This window comes from Melospiza melodia, chromosome 9 (assembly GCF_035770615.1).
Source record: "Melospiza melodia melodia isolate bMelMel2 chromosome 9, bMelMel2.pri, whole genome shotgun sequence".
Taxonomy (NCBI): domain Eukaryota; kingdom Metazoa; phylum Chordata; class Aves; order Passeriformes; family Passerellidae; genus Melospiza; species Melospiza melodia.
The window spans coordinates 6681988-6704822 of NC_086202.1; the positions used below are offsets into that span (position 1 = coordinate 6681988).

The 22835-nt window shown below is 36.5% G+C and overlaps 1 protein-coding gene across 1 annotated transcript in view; it reads left to right on the plus strand.

The window, feature by feature from the left end:
* Positions 1 to 22835, plus strand: part of PDZD8 (PDZ domain containing 8) — a 53105-nt gene that overhangs the window by 25537 nt on the left and 4733 nt on the right. The window contains exon 4 of the mRNA XM_063163127.1: positions 21719 to 21881. Within this exon, the coding sequence (XP_063019197.1) occupies positions 21719 to 21881 (163 nt within the window). The remainder of the gene's footprint in view (positions 1 to 21718; positions 21882 to 22835) is intronic.

The window sequence follows — 22835 nt, forward strand, 5'->3', positions numbered from 1 at the left end:
TGGCAATACTGAAACTGGATTTCATATTCTGCAAAGTAAAAATTTCCATCTAAAATGCCACATCTGGTAGCCCATAGGATTCACTCTGGCAGCAGTTGTCTCAGAAGCACAAAAATATCTCCTGAAGTAATCTAATAATAGAAGGAATTAAAGAATTAAGATTAGCATCCCAGTGCTTTTTCATGAATACTGCTTGGTGTTTTCTCCAGTTCATTCTGAACATTGTGATCAGCACTGGAGTAACTCAAGGGGAGGACCCATAACACCACCTTTCAATATTGCACTATAAAAAAAAAAGAGCAATATTTCTCAGCTTTTCATAAAACTAAATTTCCTTTATCAGGGATTAAGGGCAACTTCAAGGTATTCCAGTACTATAACATATGAATCTAAAATGAAAAATAATGTAAATCAAATCCAGCACCTTCTGAAATTAGTTGCCTGAAGGTACTAAACTATAATGTCAAAATTTAAAGCAACTGTGAAATGTTAATTTGTGAATACATGGAGTTAAATGCCTCACAGTTGGCATTTCACTGTGCTTATTTAACAGCCTGCCATTTCAGTATTTAATCCTATCAAAAGAAAGAGGGAGGATTAAAGCAAGAAAAGCTTTTTGAAAATGTCACTTTTTATGAAAATTCATGATCTTGTAAAACTTGGTAATATTTGTAAATACAATGGGGAATAGTTCTGGGATTTGTGCCTTACATAATATTCTGTAATCTGTCTTTCAAATAAACTTGAAGGCCATCAGGATTTTTTCAGTCTTATCCTAAACATTTAAGTCTTTTGACTTGGGGCTTCAGAAAGCTTTGCTGTGATTTAATGAACAACCTTCTGTGAAAATGCACTGTAGTTCTTTATTACTTAGTAACTGTTCAATATGAACATTTAAAAAACCCCACCAAAACCCCACTGCCAGAGGGGTTTATTTCAGTGTAAATTCAGATAATTCCTTAGAGCCCAATGCCATTATTTCAGTCACAGCCTGACCTGGAAGTTGTTACCTGCTCATCAGAAGCTGTGCTGTGCTGCATCCTGGCCACGAGCACCCGTGCTGGGGCAGGCACAAAGTAGAGCTTGCTCCACTCTGGCATTTGGCAGCAGACAGTCCTAAATGCAGCATGTGCATCCAAGGCTGGGGCTTCCCTTCCCTGCTCCTTTTTCTCCCTATGTCCAGATCTAATCCTGAGTAAGCCTGAAGCTTCATGCAGCTTTTGTCCATGAGCAGAGAAAGTCTCACTAAGGACAATTCACCCAACATACCCAACTAAAAGGCTGGAGCCTCTTCCATGACTCTGATAAATCAGGAGGTCACTGCCACATTTTCAGAGGTCAACACCTGGCAAAATATCAGCTTGGAAAACTTCAGCTGGACAGACAGCATCACCATCTGCAATACAACTTGGCTACAAAATCTAATGGAGATTTCAACTGGAATTAGGTGGCTTCCAATCAAACTCATTTCACTATCCAAGATGAGTAGCTGGTTGCAGAACTCCTAAATCCAAGGGGCATGGATCAGCCTTACTGGCAACTGAGAGTAAGAGCTGGACATGGGGAAGTGCAAGCACACAGAGAGCACTAAGCACTGCTCAGCACAGCTTCTCATTCAAGTTATTTTATCCATTAATCTTTTCATCTACTATTTTCAATTTGAGACTCAACAAGTCAGATTTGTTGCAAGCAGTCAATGTCTGTTAGTGCTCTCTGTGATCTTGCACTTCCCCATGTCCAGCTCTTACTCTCAGTTGCCAGCAAGGCTGATCCATGCCCCTTGGATTTAGGAGTTCTGCAACCAGCTACTCATCTTGGATAGTGAAATGAGTTTGATTGGAAGCCACCTAATTCCAGTTGAAATCTCCATTAGATTTTGTAGCCAAGTTGTATTGCAGATGGTGATGCTGTCTGTCCAGCTGAAGTTTTCCAAGCTGATATTTTGCAAGGTGTTGACCTCTGAAAATGTGGCAGTGACCTGATTTATCAGAGTCATGGAAGAGGCTCCAGCCTTTTAGTTGAGTATGTTGGGTGAATTGTCCTTAGTGAGACTTTCTCTGCTCATGGACAAAAGCTGCATGAAACTTGAGGATTAGTCCTGTTCTCTTTTTTACAGAGCTGATCTGAAAAGAAACCCATTTTTGCTCTGCTTTTACTCATGGAATAGCCAACCTGTAGTACAGATTGAGTTACCTTTCAGTTGACTATTTTATGTATCATCCTTGATGCATAGGTACCCAGTTTGACTTTCAGTTGTAAGCTTTTCTTGTCATGTTTTAATGTACTGGTTCATTTTTAAAGATATGTAACTATTTACAATAAATTGTACCTTTTTCTTAGAAATGCTTGTGAAAGTGATGACTGTTTCAGAGTGTCACCAGATGTGGTGCTGGTGACTATTTTTTCCCTTATTCTTGTTGCCTGTTCTGTAACAGGCCCAAATACTGAATGCAGTAGAGAGTTTTAAGTAGGTTTTACAGCAGCTGTCTTTCTCATTCGCAAAGAAATTGATTTACAGTGATAGCTGATCCTGCTAAACAAATAGATGGCTGATGCATGAAAGCTAACTTTGTTTGTGTAAACAGCATGGCTTATTGTAAGAGAGATAACACTGTTTTATTGACCAGAGTACACAGAGTGGTTCCTGGCTAATTCAGTATTTCTGGAATGGCTTTTTCAATTATTCTGTTACATCCTATTGCAAAATTGCATGGCCAGATGAGCTGGCAGCTTGGAGGCTGCCTCACATGACTGAAATGGAAGGGGAGGGACTTACTTAAACACAGATATCTGCAGCCAGCTTTGGAAAAATAAGCTGGTTCTGTTCGCATTGGTTTGTAGTTTTTTTTTTTCCTCTTCAGCTCTTTAGTTTACTTTTAAAATATATTTTCTCTGATAACTTTATAATAGTTAGCCTTTTCCTAATGTAGGGATTTTTTTCAGATTAAGAGGCTGGGATCTGTTCTTACTAAGGAGATAGTAACTGGATTGGAGCTAATTTACTCATGTGTATGGATTTTAGTGATATTGCAATGTTTCCTAGCAAATCAAGACCTCTTTAAGTTGAGCAGGCTGACAGCTATTTTCCTTCCATTGGTGAACAGTTATGTCTCCAATAATGAAGAAGGGGAGTCTGTGCTTGAATGTGTAGTTACTGAACAGAAACATTTTCTAGAGAGAAAGCCTGGGAGTGGGTAAAAAAGGGAGTGTGGAAAAGGGACCTATGGCTATGAGTAAAAATCTTGTTAAGAAATAGCAAGGTATTGGCACTTGGTGCTCACAAACCCTCCTAAAACCAGTTATCTCCCAACATCTGTGTGAGATGTGTGCAGGTTTGACATGACAGAGTTGCAGAGTTGTTCTTTTCTGACTGCAGGTTGCTCAGTAAGAACCTGTCTGAGCGTTACTGCCACAAGCAGTTCATCATCTGCAAGTTCATCTTGCAGTTAAGGAAGAGAAAATGACATTGGAGTTTCTGCAGATTGTCAAAGGATAGAAAAGTGCTTGTAGTTGTCACAGAATAGCTGATGTTTAACTTCTGCCCTTCAGGAATCTGATATTGTCCTTGCTTCTGAGTATAAATATCTCACCTGTTTATAGACTTGGAGTGCATTAGTAACTGCTGGGACGAGCATACAAGAAATCTCAGCTGCTTGGTTCTAATTGTTATATTTTTGTTTACACTGGCTGAATTAACAATGACGTTAGCTTAAACAAAAGCATCATCAGGTTGCATACCAGGAAGAAATTCAGAATGGAGATTTTTTAAAACTATCCTTAATTAATAACTATAAAATAATTATTTATATTAATTATTTAACTAATAAACGTACCATTTTTAATGTACGTATCTGGTGCCTTTCAATGGGATAGAAATGAATTTCCATACACCACAAATAGTTGATGTCTAGTAATTTTATATTTTATGGTTCAAGTGTCAAAATACAGGCATAAAATGTACTGTGTGACTGCAAAGAAAGCCTTTAATTTTGTGGGTGGAATTCCTTATTCTGAGTACAGTCTAATATATTGTAACTATTTTTATGAAGTCAAATGCTTTTAGTAGTTCAGATTCTTGAACTCAAGGTAATGCAGTGTTGTTACATGTGTCACATCTTGCCTTCCTAGAATGTAATTCTTTAACTAAACGTTATCTCAAAACAACTGTTTATCTTTTTTTCTTTCTTTCTCCCTCTTCAATCACAAGCTGAACCAGAAATTACATGCTTGTCTCAATCTTACAAGTCTCTCCTAGGTCTGGTGGAGCTCAACACTTGGAGGCCACAGAGAGTGAATGAGAACAGTGGTATATTTATACTGTTGTTATAATTTTCAGTGGTTACTGCATTACCAGTTGCTATGGCCGTTCTGTCTGTAGAATAGCAGGAGTGGAATCTCACTTTCTAGGCAAAAGTGAATAATAAGATAACTATCAGTGCAAGATAAGTGATTTTTCTTAAAAAATGTTTCCATAATTAAAAAAAAAATTATAAGCAAAAATTTCCCCAGAGAAGTGCAGTGCATGTTCTCCCAGAGCTCTGTAATGATGGCAGAGAGCAATAAGAGAATAATGTGAGTGGGCAGTACAGCAATTGTCCTGGAAAAGCCTTGGGGATCAAACCTGGAATTGCCAATTCCCGTCACACAAATGAAATGACTAAAAGGTCACCTGGTGTATTAAGGTTAGAGGGAGCAGAGTGAGGCTCTGCAAAGGCCACCTGCAGATCAGGAGTGATCAGGAGTAAATAATCATTAGAAAATTGAGCATTTCCCTTAATGCAATCTGGTAAAAGGCTGTCTCTGTCAGACTTTGGGTGAGATAAACAGAATTTAGGAACTATGAGTGTCTTCACTGATACCTTAACCAAAAGTCAGTATATTCAAATCTATACTTCTGTCATCTCTTTCCATTTTTAGATGCTTAGTTTGGAACAAATATCATGTCTGTGCACCCTCAGATCCATTTGATATTAATCGAAGCTTTAGATTTTCCTTGGCTGAAGGAAAAAAAGAAGCTTAATTCCTTAGAAAATTGAGGCAGATATGCAGAAATACTTCTGTGTGTTTTGTTTGTTGGGGTTTTTTTTAATTATAAAACCCATCTAAAAGCATATATATTATAAATATGCACATGCACTTTTTAAGTATAAGTTGTGCATATAAGTACATGCACTTATATATATGTACAATGAAAATCATCAGTTGCTCTACTTCATTTGAATTGATATGGAAGTCTCATGGATAACAAGTTGACCATGCATTAAAAAAAAATGTTGATACTTGTAAATACAATAAGCAACCCTTGAGAAACTGGAATTGACTCACCCGAAGTTCATCAGCAGAGTCAAGAAATAACAAAGTTGATGTTTAGAGAGCAATTGCAAAAATCAGTTTCTAGGTTCCACAGTAGGTAAATCACACATCTGTGGGAATAGATCAGGAATAGCCTGTACAGCAGCTTGTGAACTAAAAACAATCACTTTACATAATAATGTAAGCTACATGTGAAGGGAGAATAGGATTACAGTGTCCTGAACTTCTAGTGCAAGCAAACATGTGGCTCATCTCCACTGTAAATCTCCCCCTTTCAAAGCAGTGAATTCCACTGGTTTCAATCAGATGCACATTTACACATTTCATTGGACTGGTTAAGTGTACAACAAGTAACTTGCTTAAGTCACAAACTGCTGTTCAGTCCCATGGTATTTCTGTGAAATGTGGAGTCCCGTTCTGTTTGAGCTGTACACTCTGTTCTTGGGGACTATGAACCACATCAATATGACAGTCTATTTCTGGATTCAAGACTTGTGTGTAGACTCTAGATCAACTTCTCTCTATGGACATGTACATAAAAATAAATGAAAGAAATTTGCAATATTTAGCTAGTGTGGAATCTTTAAAGTGCCTGATAAATGTATGTTATTTACAGGTTTGAGAAACTCCCAGGAATTATGTGGTTGTATCACCAGAAACACTCAGCAGAAAAATTGGCTTGATTCCAAGCATTTCTTTATAATTATATATAGTCCAAAAGAAGATGAAAAATGGTATCTGGACAAGGTATCTGAGTGGAGTCAGTAATTTAGAATGGAAAGGACCTCTGGAAGTAATCTGGTCCCAGCTCCAACAAGGTCAGTGCCAAGCTGGCTCAGACCTTCTTCCTGCTCATTGATAAAAGAGTCTTTTTTCTTCAAATTCTATTATCACTTTTGGTAAATAGTACATGACAGACTATGCTGTTACACAGGGAGGGGAGGGCAGCAGAGCTATCTCGTTTCAACTAGTTAAATAAAAATAATTCAAAAAATACTAATTTAGTCTTCAGGCTAGCCTAAGAATATATCTGTAGGGATGACTTCAGATGGAATAAACTTTCTTTGCATAGCAGACAGTCCAGGCTGGAGGCAGTTTTAGCCTAAAAACTCTTAATTAAATCGCATCAAGATTACATCTGAGGTACAGACCTGCTGGAGAGAGAAAGTAATATTAAATGTCTTCATTCTGGCTACAATGGATGTTTAGCCAAAACATGGGAACATCTATGATGGATTTTTACTCCTTGCAAAACAATATTTGAGAAAATAATTCATTCTTTTAAACAATTTTTTTGCCAATCTCGATAAACATTTTTATTTCCGCTGGAGTTGTTGAAGCTTTCGCTATTGGAAGAGAATGTGAAATAGGGAGTATTCTAAAAATGTTTGTAATAACTCAGAGCAAACTCTTGGCTGCTGTTGTGAGCAGAGGCATTCAGATTCTTGCCAACTGATGTGTAGAAGTGGATGAGGAACCAAAAGTCTTGGTTGCATATGATTGAGGTAACCAAGAGTTGTAATTAATTCCCGAGCTTAAAAATAACTGCTAGGAGGAACAGATTTTATGAGAGGTCATTAAAGCAATATTCCCTCATATCTAGTAATTGTAATGAAAATAAAAGAGATTTTCCAGAAAATTAAGAACCTGATTCTCACTAAGAGGAAAAAAAATTACTTCTGCAGAGATTAGTTTTGTTTCTGAATTTGTTTTAACAGATGGAAGTAGTAACTTATAAAGACACTGGAAATGTGTCCTGGACACAGCACACACTTTTCTGCACATTCAGAAATAATTTAGTGGAGCAAAGGGTTCTTTTTTGATTTTGCCAAATCCTCAACCTGGTGTATAACTCTTCAAATGCTGAGGTAGATGTTTTAAATCGGCAATAGAAAAGACTCAAGGAATGCTGCTGTGGCTGCAGGAAGAACAATGTAGGCAAAGATGCTGTGTGGGTCTTGACAGATTTTTGTCCTGGGACTCCTTTTCAGCAAAGCAGTGGTAGAATGGGAGAGGTACAAGCAAATTCCTTTCTCTTTCTTCTCTTCTGTCCATATCAGAAATAAATCTTTGACATTGAACTTTGGCACTCTTTCTTATTTTTTATTTTTGCATTTTACTGGGAAGTAACTTTACCAACCAGCTTCTGAAAGAGATTCTTATTCCTTATGAAAGCTAGATTATTTTTTTTTTTGCAATGTGCTCTCCTGATGATTGGTGTCTAGCAGTTCTACAGATTTACTAGGTAAGTTTCAAGTGTTCTGTATTAACAAATGCAAACTGCAAGAGTATAAATTTCTACTATCAATGGAACAGATTGAAATTTTTTTAAAGTGGAATTTCTCTTGAGACAGCAGCATAAACCCAGAATAGCAGAGCAGTGGTTAATTTGTTGTTACTGAAAAATTAAAATTTTGCAAATAAGTCATGAACTTGAAGTGTACAGTCATCTCTTTATGAATCTATAGGTATCATGCATTTTTTCATAGCATTTCTTAAGGAAGGAATAGCAGTTGAGAGTGCTGCCTGAGCAGGCAGCCAGTAACTATCAGTTGGTCAGAAATACTTTAAAGCAACGCCTTCTGTAAGAGAGTGAGTGTGACTGATATGAAAATGTGCACTCGAGATGCAGACAAGCTTTTTCTGAGTTTCTAGCACTTCACCTCTTCCCCAGCATATCTTTAGTTCCATTTTTTGAGTATTGCTCCCATTTGTCTTGAGTACTCTGTAATGTGAATGTTGGCAAGGAAATCTAGGGAATCTATACACTAGAATCTATCTAGTGTATAGATTTTTTAAAATTGTTTATTGTTAGTAGTCTAATTTTTTTGTTATTTGAGAATTTCAAAAATCATATTTTAGCCACGCTGCTTTAAGGTTGGCAAGTCAACTGAGTGTCACTGAAATCTACAGGCATAACTTTGATATCCATTTCAAAGTGTCTCATTGCTCATTGGAAAAGTCTCATCTTTGTATTAATTTAGCTATGTCTCCTTTTTTGATATTTCTGAGTGTCTGTATACCTGTAGAATTTTTTTTTTTTTTTTTAGGAAGGCACAGTTATTTGTAAAATAGAGCTGGAACTTGTGTTGGAAAAAAGTTGTTTACCCAGGCAGAGACTTAAACCAAGAAGGTGGCCTAGCTTGGCTCTAGTCCTTGTTAGTGTTGTTGGCCCTGTGTCCTCAGAGCTTTGCTACTTGTATGAGTTTTTTTAAATTGTATTTATTTCTCATGCATTGTATGGTGTTGACAAATTCTTTGTTCAATTTTCAATTAAATGAGCGAGTTGTGAATTCTTTGGGGAAGGTGATTGGCCGCAGTCCCAAGCCAGCTGGGTTTGTGGTGGTGGAGGAGAGAAGCAAAGCGAAATAAGAAGATGTTGGGTTATGAAACTGGGTGAGTGCTTTGCAGAGAGCTGCAGCAAGCCCAGGTGGAAAGCTCAGTGTTTCTGTGGGGTGGGTTGGCTCTCAGGTCCCCCCACTCATTGGCACCTCCCCAGCAGGGCAGCCTGGCTGCCAGGATGGTCCTGCTGCCGTGGGCATCCAAGGTGCTGCTGTGGGACCACCCTGTCCCTCTCCACTCACCTTGGGCATGGCTGATGCTGCCACCATTGCCACTTGTCCCTGTCAGGGCTGGGTTTGCCCCTGTGACCACAGCTCTGGCAGCTGCTATGGAAGAGAGCCTGCAAAAAACCCAGATATTCTCCATGGTAGCAGGCACTTCACTGTCTGTGTAATAAAACCATAGCTCTTTCAAAAATTATTAATTCAATAATTTCAATAATTATTAACAGCTCACTAGTTGATGTTATCATAATATTCAGATTGTGATCCTTGCATACCATTTTTAACTTTGGTCTGCTTTCTATGTAAAATACTTTTTCATCTTAGAAATGTGTCCTTGTATGAAAATGACAAAGAATCAATGATGTTTCTGCTGAAAGCATCTAAATTACAGTTAATTTTGATGTTTGTCTGACTTAACAGGATAGATTTACCTGAGGCTGAATTACTTTGTAATGTTCTTGATCAAATGGTATGAAAGTCACAGGCTGGATTTTTGGGCTTCAGGAGTTCATGGAGAAGGGCAGGTTGTGCATGATGAATACATGTGTTTATTCATTATGATTTTCTTTGGGTAGAAAGAAAATAATTTTTTTTACTCTTAAGTAAAAATAAAGCATTGATAGTTTCGCTTTCTTTGTTCCCAAGTTGTCTTTTTTTTTCCCCTTTTTCATTAGAAAAAGGCAATTCCCTTCTTAATATATTGTAATGTATGCATGGATGTCTCTACTGAAATGTAACACTGTACACAAATAATTGAAAATTATCAATTTTAAGTTTAATCCATTGGTTTCTTGTAGCTAATGTGAGTTAATTAAGTTTTATTAATCGGAGGTCATGGGAATGGGAAAAGTAGAAGTGTGTTGCTGTCATAGTGCAGCCATGGATTTACAAACTGCAACTTAATTCCCTGTCCAGATCTGTTGGTTTTTTTTCCATCTCCAATCTCCTTTCCCTTCCCATCTCTACATCACCCAATCTTTTTACCCTTTTTTTTCCTCCCCAAACCCTGATTGAATATAATTTTTCTGGTAGTTTTTTTTAGAATGTCATAGAGGTTATAAAAAATTTTGAGCTCTAGTAGGAGTAAAGTGGCTGTATAACATTGAGAGCGAGCTGATGATTAAATTTGTAATTTTGTATCCTGAAGCTTTGCTATTGGGAATTTTGTAGGATTTCCTCTTCTTTTTTACTGTGAAGTATTTCATCATTCATCACATTGCACATTGGTTTTTTCTATGGAGTCGTAATGTCTTAAGCCTGTAGGTTTTAAATGAAATATTTTTTACAAGTACCACTTGAAAAGAGAAACCTCAGACTTTGGAATACTTAGTGTTGAATGTGCCGTTTATGAACGATGCCCTTACTGTGGTGATCAAACAAGTATAGTACCATGGTCTGAACCAAGTATTCAAATAACTTCACAAGTTTTCATCAACTTCTTGGATGCAATTTTCTTTTTTTTTATTGTAAGGGTCATTGAAGTTATTAAGTAAGCTGAATTATTCCTATCTTCTTCAATATGAGCTTTTTTTTTAAACTTAGATTTATTTCTCAAGCCTTGTATGGTATTGACTAATCCTTTGTTCAATTTTCAATTTAATGAGTCAGTTCTGAATTCTGTGGAAGAGGTAATTGGTCACAGTCCCAAGCAAGCTGGGTTTCTGGTGACAGAAGAGAGAAGGGGAAAAGGGAAGTAGAAAGATGTTGCTTTATGAAATCCTGTGGGTATTTTTCATATATATTTCACCAACTATCAATAAAATATGTTGCTAATTTAAAAATAATAGAGCATAAAACCAGAGTGTATGAAGTTATAGTGAGTGCTGAAGTAAAAGAAGTTTTTAAGCTTGACATAATTTCCTATTCATTCTTTCACTTACCTTACAAAAGGGAGATGAGGAAATGGTATCTATTATTTCCCTGAGCCAGAAGATACTGAAAAAAAAAAGCTCAAAAGGAATGAACTTTTACTTCCACTCTGGGTAGTGTTCTGCTTCTCTTGTAACTTTTTTTGGGTTTACTCTTAATAAGCTGTTCCTGGAAGAATATTTCTTTTTATCTCTTTTACGCTTTAGTGTTAGAGAGGTCTAAATTTGGTTTCTGGAGAAGACGTAGTTACACAAATTGTTTTCTTGTCATTCAGCTAGCTGACTATAGGGAAAGGAAATCCTACTTTTTATTAGGCCCTTATGATCACGTTGGTTGTGTGGAGAGAGCATTGCAGACAAAGATCCCTTCTGTGAAAAGTTCAGCTGTTTGGATTTTCGTGAAGCGTTTTTAGAAGCTCGGTTGCAAAGCTGGCGGGTATGTGCATTCCAATTTACAGCTAACATTCTGTTTCTACGGCATTCTTTGAGTGTATTGGGAACTGATCTTTATGTGTATTAAAAAATAATCTGGATTATTTTTCAAGTGCAGAGGCAATAGAGCTGGCTATTGATTTTTTTTTTTCAAAGTGAATTGTCAGTATTTGCGTTGATGTAAAGATATTTTTGGTTTGATAGTTGTGACAATTTTTATAAGTGGTGATCGTCGGTAACAAAATGAAAATCTAGTTTCTAGGTGTGCTGTTGTCTTGGTGCTGCTAATTAGATGTGACATTGAGCTGCTGTTTCACTGCCTGCCAGCGACTTGTGCCCTATAACCATAAATAAATTGATTTGATGTGATGTGTTCAACAAAATAACCAGAAATAGATGTATGGTCGTGGAAACCTTTACTGGTTGTATATTTGTGTGTTTATACTGCAGTGTTTTGTCCAGAATTTAATTGAAAACAACTCAGTGTGGCTTGGCTGCCTTTCTAGGTACAGAAAAAATTATTATATACGAAACCTTGGCCTTCTTGCAGCAATTATTCGGAATAAGTTAAATATAAATCCTCGTTTCTTCTGGCCATGGTAACACAGAATTTCAGAAAAGTGTTGGTCTGGATTTTCTGGGCAAAGGGTGGGGCTAGGGCTTGTATGCAGCAGGAACTTCATTTTGATACAGATGGGTCTTCTGTTTAATCTCTGAAGAGCTGTTAAGATCACGAATCATTTCACTACATCTGCTTCAGTTCCTTTGGGCTTAGCTCGTTCAGTGGGAATGTGGGAGTCTGAACACTCTGTGGGTCACACAGGGTATTATTCAGGCTTGGGCTTTGCTTTAATAGCCATCTAGCCATTAAAGTTGATGAGAAATGTACCACTTGCCAAGAAAATTGTGTTTCTGCTGAAAAAACAAACTATTCTTTTAAGTTCTATGGTATTTCAAATTGTATGATTATGGAGCTTCTAGGTGCATGTGAGGTCCCTATTCCTTTGGCTGTGTTATTGATGAGAGTGTAATTTGTATTACCTGCAATCTTAATGCTTTGTTGGTGAGAGTGTAGCTTTTCTGTCAGAAAACTTCTGACAGAAAGTAGCTTCTAAGCTTTTAAAATGTGACTTTTAAGCCCATTATTGAAATCAAAGAGTTATTACTTTTTAGTGCATATAAATTATATTGTGTATCTTATTTCCATGGAGACTAGCATCTGTAATGCATATTATTGTAATCACAGTGGATAATAACATTTCATATTTTTAGTTCTGATGGCAATATCCATGTCAGTATTCAGATATTTAATGCTGCTGGGTCTGATAGTGAAAATTGCCCAGCAGTTTCTCTGTGTGGAGAAAACTCTTCACTGTGTCTGTTAGTTCCATTATAAAGAACTTCACCTCATAGTCCAATATTTTGAGTTTATTGCAGGAAGATTAATAGTAGCTGTCATATCACCATTAATTAGATACTTCCAAGATACATATAAATAATTTCTATTTTAGAGGGTTTACTTTTAATGCATAGACTTGAATGTTTTCAGTTTTTTTGCTTCCATCTCACAGGTTCTCATCAGTCTCCTTTATCTGTAATTTGCAATGTAGTGATTGGTAAAGTTTTTATTGTTTTGATGTCACACATGGTATTATTAATGAACTTAGTAACATTATTTCAGTATTTCTTATTAGACTACCTGAGTTTTGCACAAAATATTTATATGATGACCAAATACTGGTTAACCAATATTGGAGGAAGCCTTTTTCCTATCAGGCTTATATGGCTGTATAACATTAGAGAAACAAAAGTCGATCTCTGTCATTTCTTCAGAGCCAAAGGAAATCATCAAAGTTGAATTTAATAAAGACTAAAAGGATGTCAGTGAGTAAGAGCACTTAAAGACGAGCTATGTTGGTGTTTGTGCTAAATTGCTCTGCAAAGAAGAGCTCCACCTAAGACTGAAGGCCTTTATTTTACCTGCTTTTGACACTTCAAAGTTAAATGCAGGTTTTCTGCTGCCTTGTCTTTATCTCCTCCATTCAAGTCCTGTAATTGCTGTAAGAGTGCCCCAGCAATTCATGGTAATTGCTAAACAGTTTGCTTTTTACATGTCGTGTAACCTGCCTCACCATGCAATTGGAAGGTGCAATTTTTTAGGAGTAGCTTAGCCAAAGAGTACCTGCAATGTGTCAGAAGTATTTGGGAAAATAAGGTACAGCTCCTTGTTCTGTTCAGTAACAAGCCTGTTCTGGATTTTGCTGATGTCTAAAGTTTTCAGTGCTCATCAGGCAGACATGCAGATGTTTCATTTTCCTACGATGAATTGTCACATTTCTTTTCAGACAAGTAGTTTATGATGGTGAAGTTAGACATGTGCATAACATTTGCCATATTGTGGTGTTAATGAATTGCTATTTTAAATATGATCTTGGCCCAATATGTAACTCGTTTCAGAATGAAATTATCGTCATACTTTTAAACTTATATTTTTTGGGTTTTAGAAGTTAAATGAGTCCCACTGCTTTGCTATTTAGGATGACTAGTAAGAAAATATGGACCTTTGTCCATAAGTACACTTCTTCCTAAAAGTAAAACAAACCAAATAGAAAAATGCAGTGTTCATCTGAGATCATTGTATTTTTCCAATAATTGTATCTGCCCATGCACAGACAGTTCACAAGGCTGCAAAGATTAATAGCAAAAGGTAGAACATCCCACTTCCTTTTTTCACTGTTTTATAGTCATCAAAAACTTGGTTTTCCTAATATTCCACAAAACATTGGTGCCTGTTCATTCAGTAACACTCAAGGAGACACCAAGGTGTAACCAGTCCTATAAAGCTGCTCCAGCTGATGGGGTATGGAATGCAAATATATGGCCAAAATGCAGAAATTAAAAAATGGGCAGTGTTGAATCAAAGGAAAGAAGCTGAAGAACTTATTTTCTGATATTGCACTAGACATTTTCTGATATTTGTACTAGACGAATTGATTGTGAATAATTAATCTCAAGATGATTTTGAGTGTTGGCCGATTCCTTTGTTTCACTGATGAAAATTGTTTTCAGGACAAAGTGTGTTGTTCAGAGGTTTTGGAGAAAAAGGTGAGCAATGTGAAAAGTTAACTTTTTTAGGGGGTTAAGCAAGTGGAAGTCTGCTCAGGACAGCTGTGAGTACAGAAAAACTCTCCTCACTCATGGGGTTTCAACACACAGTCAGAGCTGCAGTGGAGGAAAGCAGAACACCAGGTTAAGCAAAAAACCAATTAATTAAAACTGTCTAAAATTTGAATATGTCTAAAATTTGGTCAACTTGGTCCAGAAACCCACTACAAACACTCCAGTGAATGTTGGGTACAAGTAAGGAATGGTTTAGCTATCAAATAAGAGGCACAGAACAGAAAGAGAAATTACAAAAATATGGTTGAAATTTTATTTTTGTTTGGTGATATCACCTTGTGGTAAAAGTCCATTTTAGTAGCTTTTTCAAACTTATTTTGGTTTTGATGTTAAGTTTTAAATAGTGTTATCAAATTACTTCTTTCAGGCAAAATCGGCATAAGAATATCTTTATAGTAGTTGCTCAGCTATGACTGTAAAAGAAATTGTGCAAAAACTATAATTGGGATTGCTGTTCAACAGGAATTTTTTTATAAGCAGCAGATAGTTTCCTTTTGATTTCTTTTTGGCAGTTCTATTCTCACACACACACACACACACACACACACACACACACACACACACACATATATATATATTTAAATGTTTAAGTGTACTAATAAATTTAGTTATTTCACCCCCCTTTCACCTACCATTCTGTATATCTAGAAGAAATACGTATTCATTCAACGTATTTGTCTGATATGTTTTGTGAAAATATTTAAAAAATGGAGAGGACAAATCAAATTGTTTATTAAAATTAACTGAATCAATGTAAATCTGAGAATGGTAGAAAAATACATTTAAATTTCCACTTGAATGATACTAAAGATGTGTCTATCTTTGGCATGGAGGAAGGATCACATAGCAAGGAAGAGTATGTTAGTTACTGTTATAGAAGTCTTGATACAAATTGTGGAACAGTAGCAATTTTAGATTTAGGATTTAGATTCAATTATGGAAAAAAATTGAAGCAGATTTTTATTCAAGAAGTCTTTTGTTAATTATTTGAAAAAAAATTATTTCACAAATCAGTAAATTAATTTCCAAGTTTGTAAATGTGTTTTCTAGTATATTTTGGTTTCTAGAAGGACATATTGCTTCTAGCTATAGTGTATACTGATGTTTTAAGTAGCCAATGTATTATCTTTTACATTACATTACCATCAGTCTTCTTCTAATGAGTGATTTGTAATTAATGCCTCTTTCTAGTGGGGAGGAAAAGAACTTAAGTGAATTTTTTATATAGATTTAATTTGATTGCAGGGATTATTTCCTTCATTTCACTGTTGTACTGTATGGTGTAGTTATTCGGTAAGTATTACTACAGCTTTTTATTTTATTTAAACCTTCTGTCAGTGTGTTTCAACATTTCTGAAGCCACTAAAGGAAATTCCCAGGTTAAATCTGGAGATGGAGGCACATCCACATGTGTGCATCGTTGCACCTGTGCACGTGTAAGACACAACAGTGAGTACAGTGCAGAACTGAGAATTAAGGGATACTTTATTGATACTGAGCTATTTAAACATCCCAAGAACAGGGGTAGCTCTTGAATGCTCAGGAAGCATTTCTCTTTCTGTAACTGGGAGTTTTCTCAGTGCCTGGGAAATGAAAGCGTTTCTGTCATCGTGGATTCCTTAGTCCAGGTTTACATCGGAACATTTCTGATGTTACCGTGCCTGTGGACAGGAGGGCTGGAGAAGACTTGTGCCACACTGCCACAAGCTCTCCTTTTAGTCTTCAGGGCTGTGACACAAGGAGAAGAAAAACACCTACTCCTGTTCTAAACCATAGATTGAAATCCTCTCAGAACATTACAAGGAAATTATTTTATTCCCTTTGCGTCCAGGGTTTCTAAGGAGCAAATCGTGAGTTTGGCGATACGCGTTTCCTTTCAGTGCCTCCTCTCCCCTGTAAATAATCTCTCAGCCTCTTTGCTGTGCAGGTCATACATAATAACTGTATTCAGTAATAGGCTTGAAAAAAGCAATAATATTAAAGTTTTAAGGATGTTTGCCAAAAACGTTTTTTCAATAATACAAAGAACTGAATCTTCTGAAGAGAAGAAACTGCTTCCCAGTTTTTACTTTAATGTTTTGGGGGGTTTGACATGAAATATTCCTTCCTCTCCTGTCGGCGTGCAGGGTTGTCTGGGAGAATGTAATACTTTACAGACATTCTCACTTTTTTCCTCAGAAGGCATTGGACTATACCTTGCAAGAATACCTAAGATATCACCTTTAACAATGCCGATGGTTTGGCCAAAAAGAAATATTTTTATCCACAGTACAGCACTGACATGGGTTCAATTTCTGCTACACACACCTAATGGGGAATACGAACAATTTGGAAAAACAGTATTCTTCTAGTTGATGTAAAGTCAGTAAAAAAAGATTTCTTATTTGTGATAGGGTGATCAAGCTTTTTTAGCAATTATTCAAAAGAATGTGACATGCTTACTAAATTCTAGTAAAGGTTTATGATGTTAATGCTTACAAATAGTTAAGCAAATCTAGACTATTGCACATTATTTTACAGTGTACAATTAAGCTTACAAAAACAACTATTTATTTTTTAATTCCTGAAAATAAGCAGTTAAGTTTAAAAGCAAAGGTCTGCTGCTCCAGTTATCCTGCCAGGGCTTCATTTTGTCGTTTTCTATTTTTCTATGCACCTAATAATTTTTAAAGTTTAGCTGAACAGTGTTGCAATGCTGGTAAGAAATTGTAATACACGCTTTCCTAGATGTTGTAATCTCTGTATTTTTTAATGGACATTATTTATTATGTCTTGTCTGAGAAATTCTGAATGGAAGTGCTGTATCTAAAGTTAACTAGATTCTACTTATGAGACTACAGTATTACTGTTGGCATTCTAACCTCTGAATCAAATAATAATCTAACTTCATACATAGTTCTGGAATAAATAGTAAATGAGATGGCATCACATTTGCCTGTTGCCTGTAAAAGGGATGTTTATCATCATTATTTGTAAATTATTTCAGACTGATAATTTCATGAAGCATTTGCAGATTAAAACTACATCATGTTTTGACATTCATGTAAAGATTTGGCCATTTAAACGATACTAGCAAGCTGTAAACCTCTGATTAATCTCTGTGGAGTTCAGTACTGGTATATTTGAAAAGGTTTGGAAAAATTTCTTTTCACTGACATTCAACTGCTGGGCTTTCAGAACAGCAGGGCTGAGGCAAGGAAAGGCTGTGAGACTCAAGGTGATTTTCTCCTTCATTGTGTTTCCAGAGCACCCATCCAGTATTGAACTGAAAGTGGCAGTGAAACTGTGCTGTGGAATTGATGCTTGTGGACTTCGTGCTGTAAAAGCCAAGTGTTCACAGCTCTACATCAAATTGTTCTATTAATTCTCAAGTTAATTGGCATCTTGTGGTCTCTTGTTTTATTGTTGGATTTGGGGATATTTTTAATAATAAAACACTAAGGAAATTACTACTTTTATTTCTCTCTCTAGGACAGTCATTCCTGTTTTGTTGCATCTTAATCTCAACAAGTATTTCATAAATAGTCTGGGGATTGCTTGCCTTTTTTTTTTTTAAGATACATTTTCTAAGCTCTGTGATACAATTTAGCTCTAACTATTTCAATATAAAATACATTGAATGTATGCTTGTCACTGACAGTGAAGTACTAATGTCTGCTTTGTCTTGCTCCTTATTTAAATAACTACTAAGGTTTGCAGGAACTAGTAAAACGAAGCTATTAATTAGAGCAAATTAAAATAAACTTGCTTTAATATGATATAGCTAATTGGTTAAAATTTCCCTTTCTCTTGGGTGCAGCTGTTAGTTTTTCTCCCTTGCAGCAAGGTTTCTTGATAATAAATGTCCTTTCATTATTAGCAATTTTCTTCCAACCTCTGTGTCATTTAGCTGATTTTCATCCTCCTTGTGTTCAGTGTTGCAATAAGTCTTTGGCTCTTCACATTTATTATCAAGTCTTAATTTGAGTGGGAGACAGAAAGTAGCTGTGCTGGGTATACAAAGATGTTTGGGTTTGTGAGTGAACTTGTTGGGGTGGGGGATGTTTGAGAGCTCCAAATGGTCTTCACCTGCATTCATCTTAGCCTGAGATGGCGTGGTGTTTCTTGCAGGTGCCAGATAGAATAATCAAGAAAACCATTCATCTGTTTTGGGTTGATAGATAAAACCACTTCATGAGAAAGCTTGTGACTGTGCCAAAGTTAATAAAAAAGTTGAGATGAACTTTGCTTGTTATGTTCAAAGGCGCTCTCCTTCCAAAAACAGCTTTCCATCAGATACTGCTGGAATATGGGAAGTCTCCTTGCCATCAGTGAGTCATACATGTTGTAATCTGCAGGCTGTGTCCCTGCATGGGAGCCAAATGTTCAGAGATACCTACATATCTTGGGTCCCAGCTGTCCCTCATTTCTTTCATGTGGTCTCTCCCTGGAGGAGGAGGGAAGGGTGAAATGCTGGGGATCACCTCAGGAGTTTCTCGTCTTTGCACTCCAGAATATTTTCACTGTTAAATCATCCACTGTGTAGTTCTGCTCAAAGGAATTCTTGGATTCAAAGGAAACTCAAGAGCATCAGAGTCTGTACTGACAAGCACTTTAAAAAAGAGCTTTTGGTAACTTTTTTATTCATTTTTGCTGCCTAATTATGCCCTTTCTCCATATCTGCTCATCATGCACTTTGCCATGATTGCAAGTACCAACAGTTTAGAGATCATTGCTGCCTTTCTTTAAACAGTCAGATGTTGCAACACCAGCTCTTTCTCCTGACATTCTCTTTGAGACAAGACTTTCTGGAGAAATCTTACCACTTTGGGCCATTTTTTGAAGAGATGAGAAAATACCAACTGTAAAAGGAAGGAGTAGGTTGGCCTGAGGTAACTCCTGTGATGGGGTTGTGATGGCCACCTTTCGTCAGCAGGTGGGTGTTTTACTCCTCTGCTCAGAGACTGCGTGGACAAGAGTTGAGAACAAACTCACAGCAATGTCTCTTCTGCTGCCATGCAAAGCTAACAGGGTGTCCATCCTGGCTGGGCCTTGGCTCTCAAACGTCTTGTCTTGCTAAAGAGCTCCAGTCCTGGGCTGTGAGCTACAGAACTAATGTAAGACTTCAGGAGAAACTATATACAGTCAAAATAAATGACTTCCTAAAGGAGTATAATTAAATGGCCAGAATAACAGGGTGTTCAAAGGAAAACCATCTTAAGGTTTTTGTTGGGGCTTTTTTTTCCTTTCACTGTTCTAAGCATCCATTTCTTTCCTGGAATTCTCTCACTAAACAGCTTTCTACTTCAGTGCACTAACAGAAATTAGGGGGAAAAGTGGTTATAATTTGTTTTTCAGCCCTTTGTAATTTTCATGTTTGTCAGCATTCCTTAAATGTGAGTTTACTTCCTGATCTTCATTATGATAGTTCCTCTTCTATTCAAACACAATGATTTGGAAGTATTTTTTTGAGCTTAATCACTTAGAGTGAGACTTACAAAGGAACCATCATAGGAAAACTGAGATTTGAGTACTTGGACTCCAAGCAAAGCTCAGAAATAATGGTTTCCTCATTGTTTGATAAGAATGTGCAGTTATATTATTGTGATCTTTGGATGTTGTTTTTCTTGCAGCTTTGCGTGCTGCCAAAGCAAATTCGTGTCATTTGTGTTTTTGACAGTTAAAATATTCAATTAATGTTGTTTGAAATTGCGGTAATTGTTCATGTTGTTTCCATACAGCAGATTGCAACATTTGTGAAGTGCTAGCTTAAAGCTATATTGCATATAAATAAAGGGCTAAAGCAGAAGAGCAATTCTTTTTTAAAAAAATAGTTTGTCTTCTTCCACAGACATTTCTAATACTTCTTTGTTTCTTAATGCTTAGTATTTTATTGTTTAATTTTTTTTTAATTTAATTATGTAGCAGTAGGTTTGGTGTAAATGAGGATGGCATTTAAACAAACAAATGAACAAAAATCAACTGGAAAGCTCCATCAGGGCTGTTTTTGTAGGCAACTATTTACTTGTTTCATTCTGGAATAACCTTTAAGTCTTGGAAGTGCAATTAAACTTTTATTGGTCTTGTTATTCTTACATACATTACTGGGGATTTACAATAGAAGTTGGAAAAAAAAGAGTAGGTGCCTGTGGGAAATGCAGAAAATAGTGACAAAGCTTTGAAAGTTAATACAAGTCTGCTTCTTCAAACTCAATAAACTGCTGAGCAGTTCAGCATTTTTATTTCTGCAAGGAACTGAACTACAATTAAAAAGAACCAAGATGCAGTGCTATTAAGATTATGGCAAGGGAGTGGCAGCCATGCAGCCAAGGAGAGAGCCATGGACTGAGTAAAGGAGCACATCCTCCAAAGAGGAGCCTCAGCTCCAGGCAGTTCAAACATCCACAACTGAACAGCAACCAAGTAAATGCAGAAGGCTGGAGGAGAAGAGTGTCTACCTGAACTCAGTAAATTGAAACCAAATACAAAATTTCCTGTGGAGGCTTCTGCGCTGTCGGCCTCTCTCTTCTTGGGAATCAAAAAAGCAAATTAAATTTCTATCCTTGAAGCTGAAACATATGAGTTCTCCTTTCAAATAGAATATCTGTTGATGGAATGATGGTAGGCAGTCATTTGGAATAGTCTAAAAGGAATGTGCTTTAGGGGAAGAAATGATATTGTTAAATTCATTAAGGGCTGCTTTTATTAGGAAAAAAGTTGCCAAAGATCTCAGCCACTGAGGTCTGTAAATAATTGATCCCTACCTAGGTGTGTCATGCAAAAGTCAGCTACAGGGATTGCACCTCAGATGTCCTTTTTTTTCATTTGTTTGTTTTTAAGAAGGTATTTGAAGTTATTTAAGTTAAAATTTAAATTCTATTTATTTCTCAAGATAAGTATGAGAAAAGGGTTTCCCTGTTTGAAGAAACTTTTTAAGCTATTGTTAATTTAGATTTGTTCTAAATATACTCAAGCAATCTATAAGTACATAAGAGTTTTGTCACTGCAAACACTCTTTTGCACAGACTATTGGAAAGCTGCTCACAGTGTTAGGTTTTGTGACACAAATGGGCTACCTTCAGAGTGATATCTAGGGTTGATGGTGCAGTGCTCCTAATAAAATGGATAATGAGGTTGTGTTTAATAGTAGTATTTCATTTAGGACTGGGACTTTCTTTGAATACCTCCAAAGGGGTAAAAGTAGTTGGCAGACAATCAAGTAGATGAAGTCAATGGATGTCCTAATGCACTTTTAAATAATAATTTGTTTTTAATAATAAAATTGTATAATTTAATTTAATTTTTATTTAAATTATTGTTAGTAGCCTTGAATCCTTGCAGTCAGCTTTACTGAGATCCTTTTCACTTCTTTCTCTGCAGGCAGAACTTGTGAAGGGGAATCTGCAGAGCGTTGGGCTCACGCTGCGCCTTGTGCAGTCCAAGGAGGAGGATGCAGGGCACGTTGTCATCGAAACTGTGACTCCAAACTCACCTGCTGCAGCTGCTGATCTACAGAGAGGAGACAGACTGCTGGCAATTGGCAGTGAGTGATATGTCAGCTTTCACAATGAGCGTCCTCCTGTCCTGCATGCAGTTCAGCCAATCTCCCGTTCTTAACAGCTACAGTTGTGCTTGGCACTCAAAAGCTAACATTAATGTATTTATGGTCACTTAAGGTCTTTGTTTGCTTGATTTATTTCCTTGCACGTTTATTTACTCCTTCTTAGGTAAAAGGCAAAAGAAGCTTGAATAAACATTTGGCAACAACATTAAAAACAGAACAAACAAACAACAAAACAAAACAATAAAAAACCAAGCCAAAACATTAATGTGACTGGGCTAGCAGGAAGTTTAACCTTTTACAGAGGTTTTACAGACCACAGCTTAAAATCTACAATGAGTTCTGTTGCTTAGGTACTGCCTAAATAAATCTCCATTGCAATACTCCAGTAATTTAAAAGGGTTTTCAGTTCCTTTGAATAGATTGCTGATGATTGCTTTAGAACAAAGGAGGAGTCATTTTTATGTGATCCTCTGCATGACTGTATTTGCATGCTCATTAAGATATTTTAACTTGCATGTAATTTGGAGATACATCAAATGGCTCTGAAAGTTCTGCCCAGAAAGATGGTTCAGCTCACTCCAGCCGCACTGATAATGTAGCATTATGCCCATATTTCAGGTTCAGCTCACTCCAGCCACACTGATAATGTAGCGTTATGCCCATATTTCATTAATATATTGCATTTTTATTTTAGCCTGCTTCTGTTATAATTATAACTGTGTTTAAAGATACCCATCTTTTTTGAGCTCTTTGTTGAATGTCGAATGTCTACTGCTGAAAAGTCCAAACTTACAGTAAGAGCAAGGTTAAAACTGTTACCATATCAAATCAACATTACTGTGTAAGATTACAATATTATTACGAGCAGCAAACTGGAGTGTTTATATAATTATTTTTTCAAGCTCCACATTTATAGGAATAAAATCGAGAGAA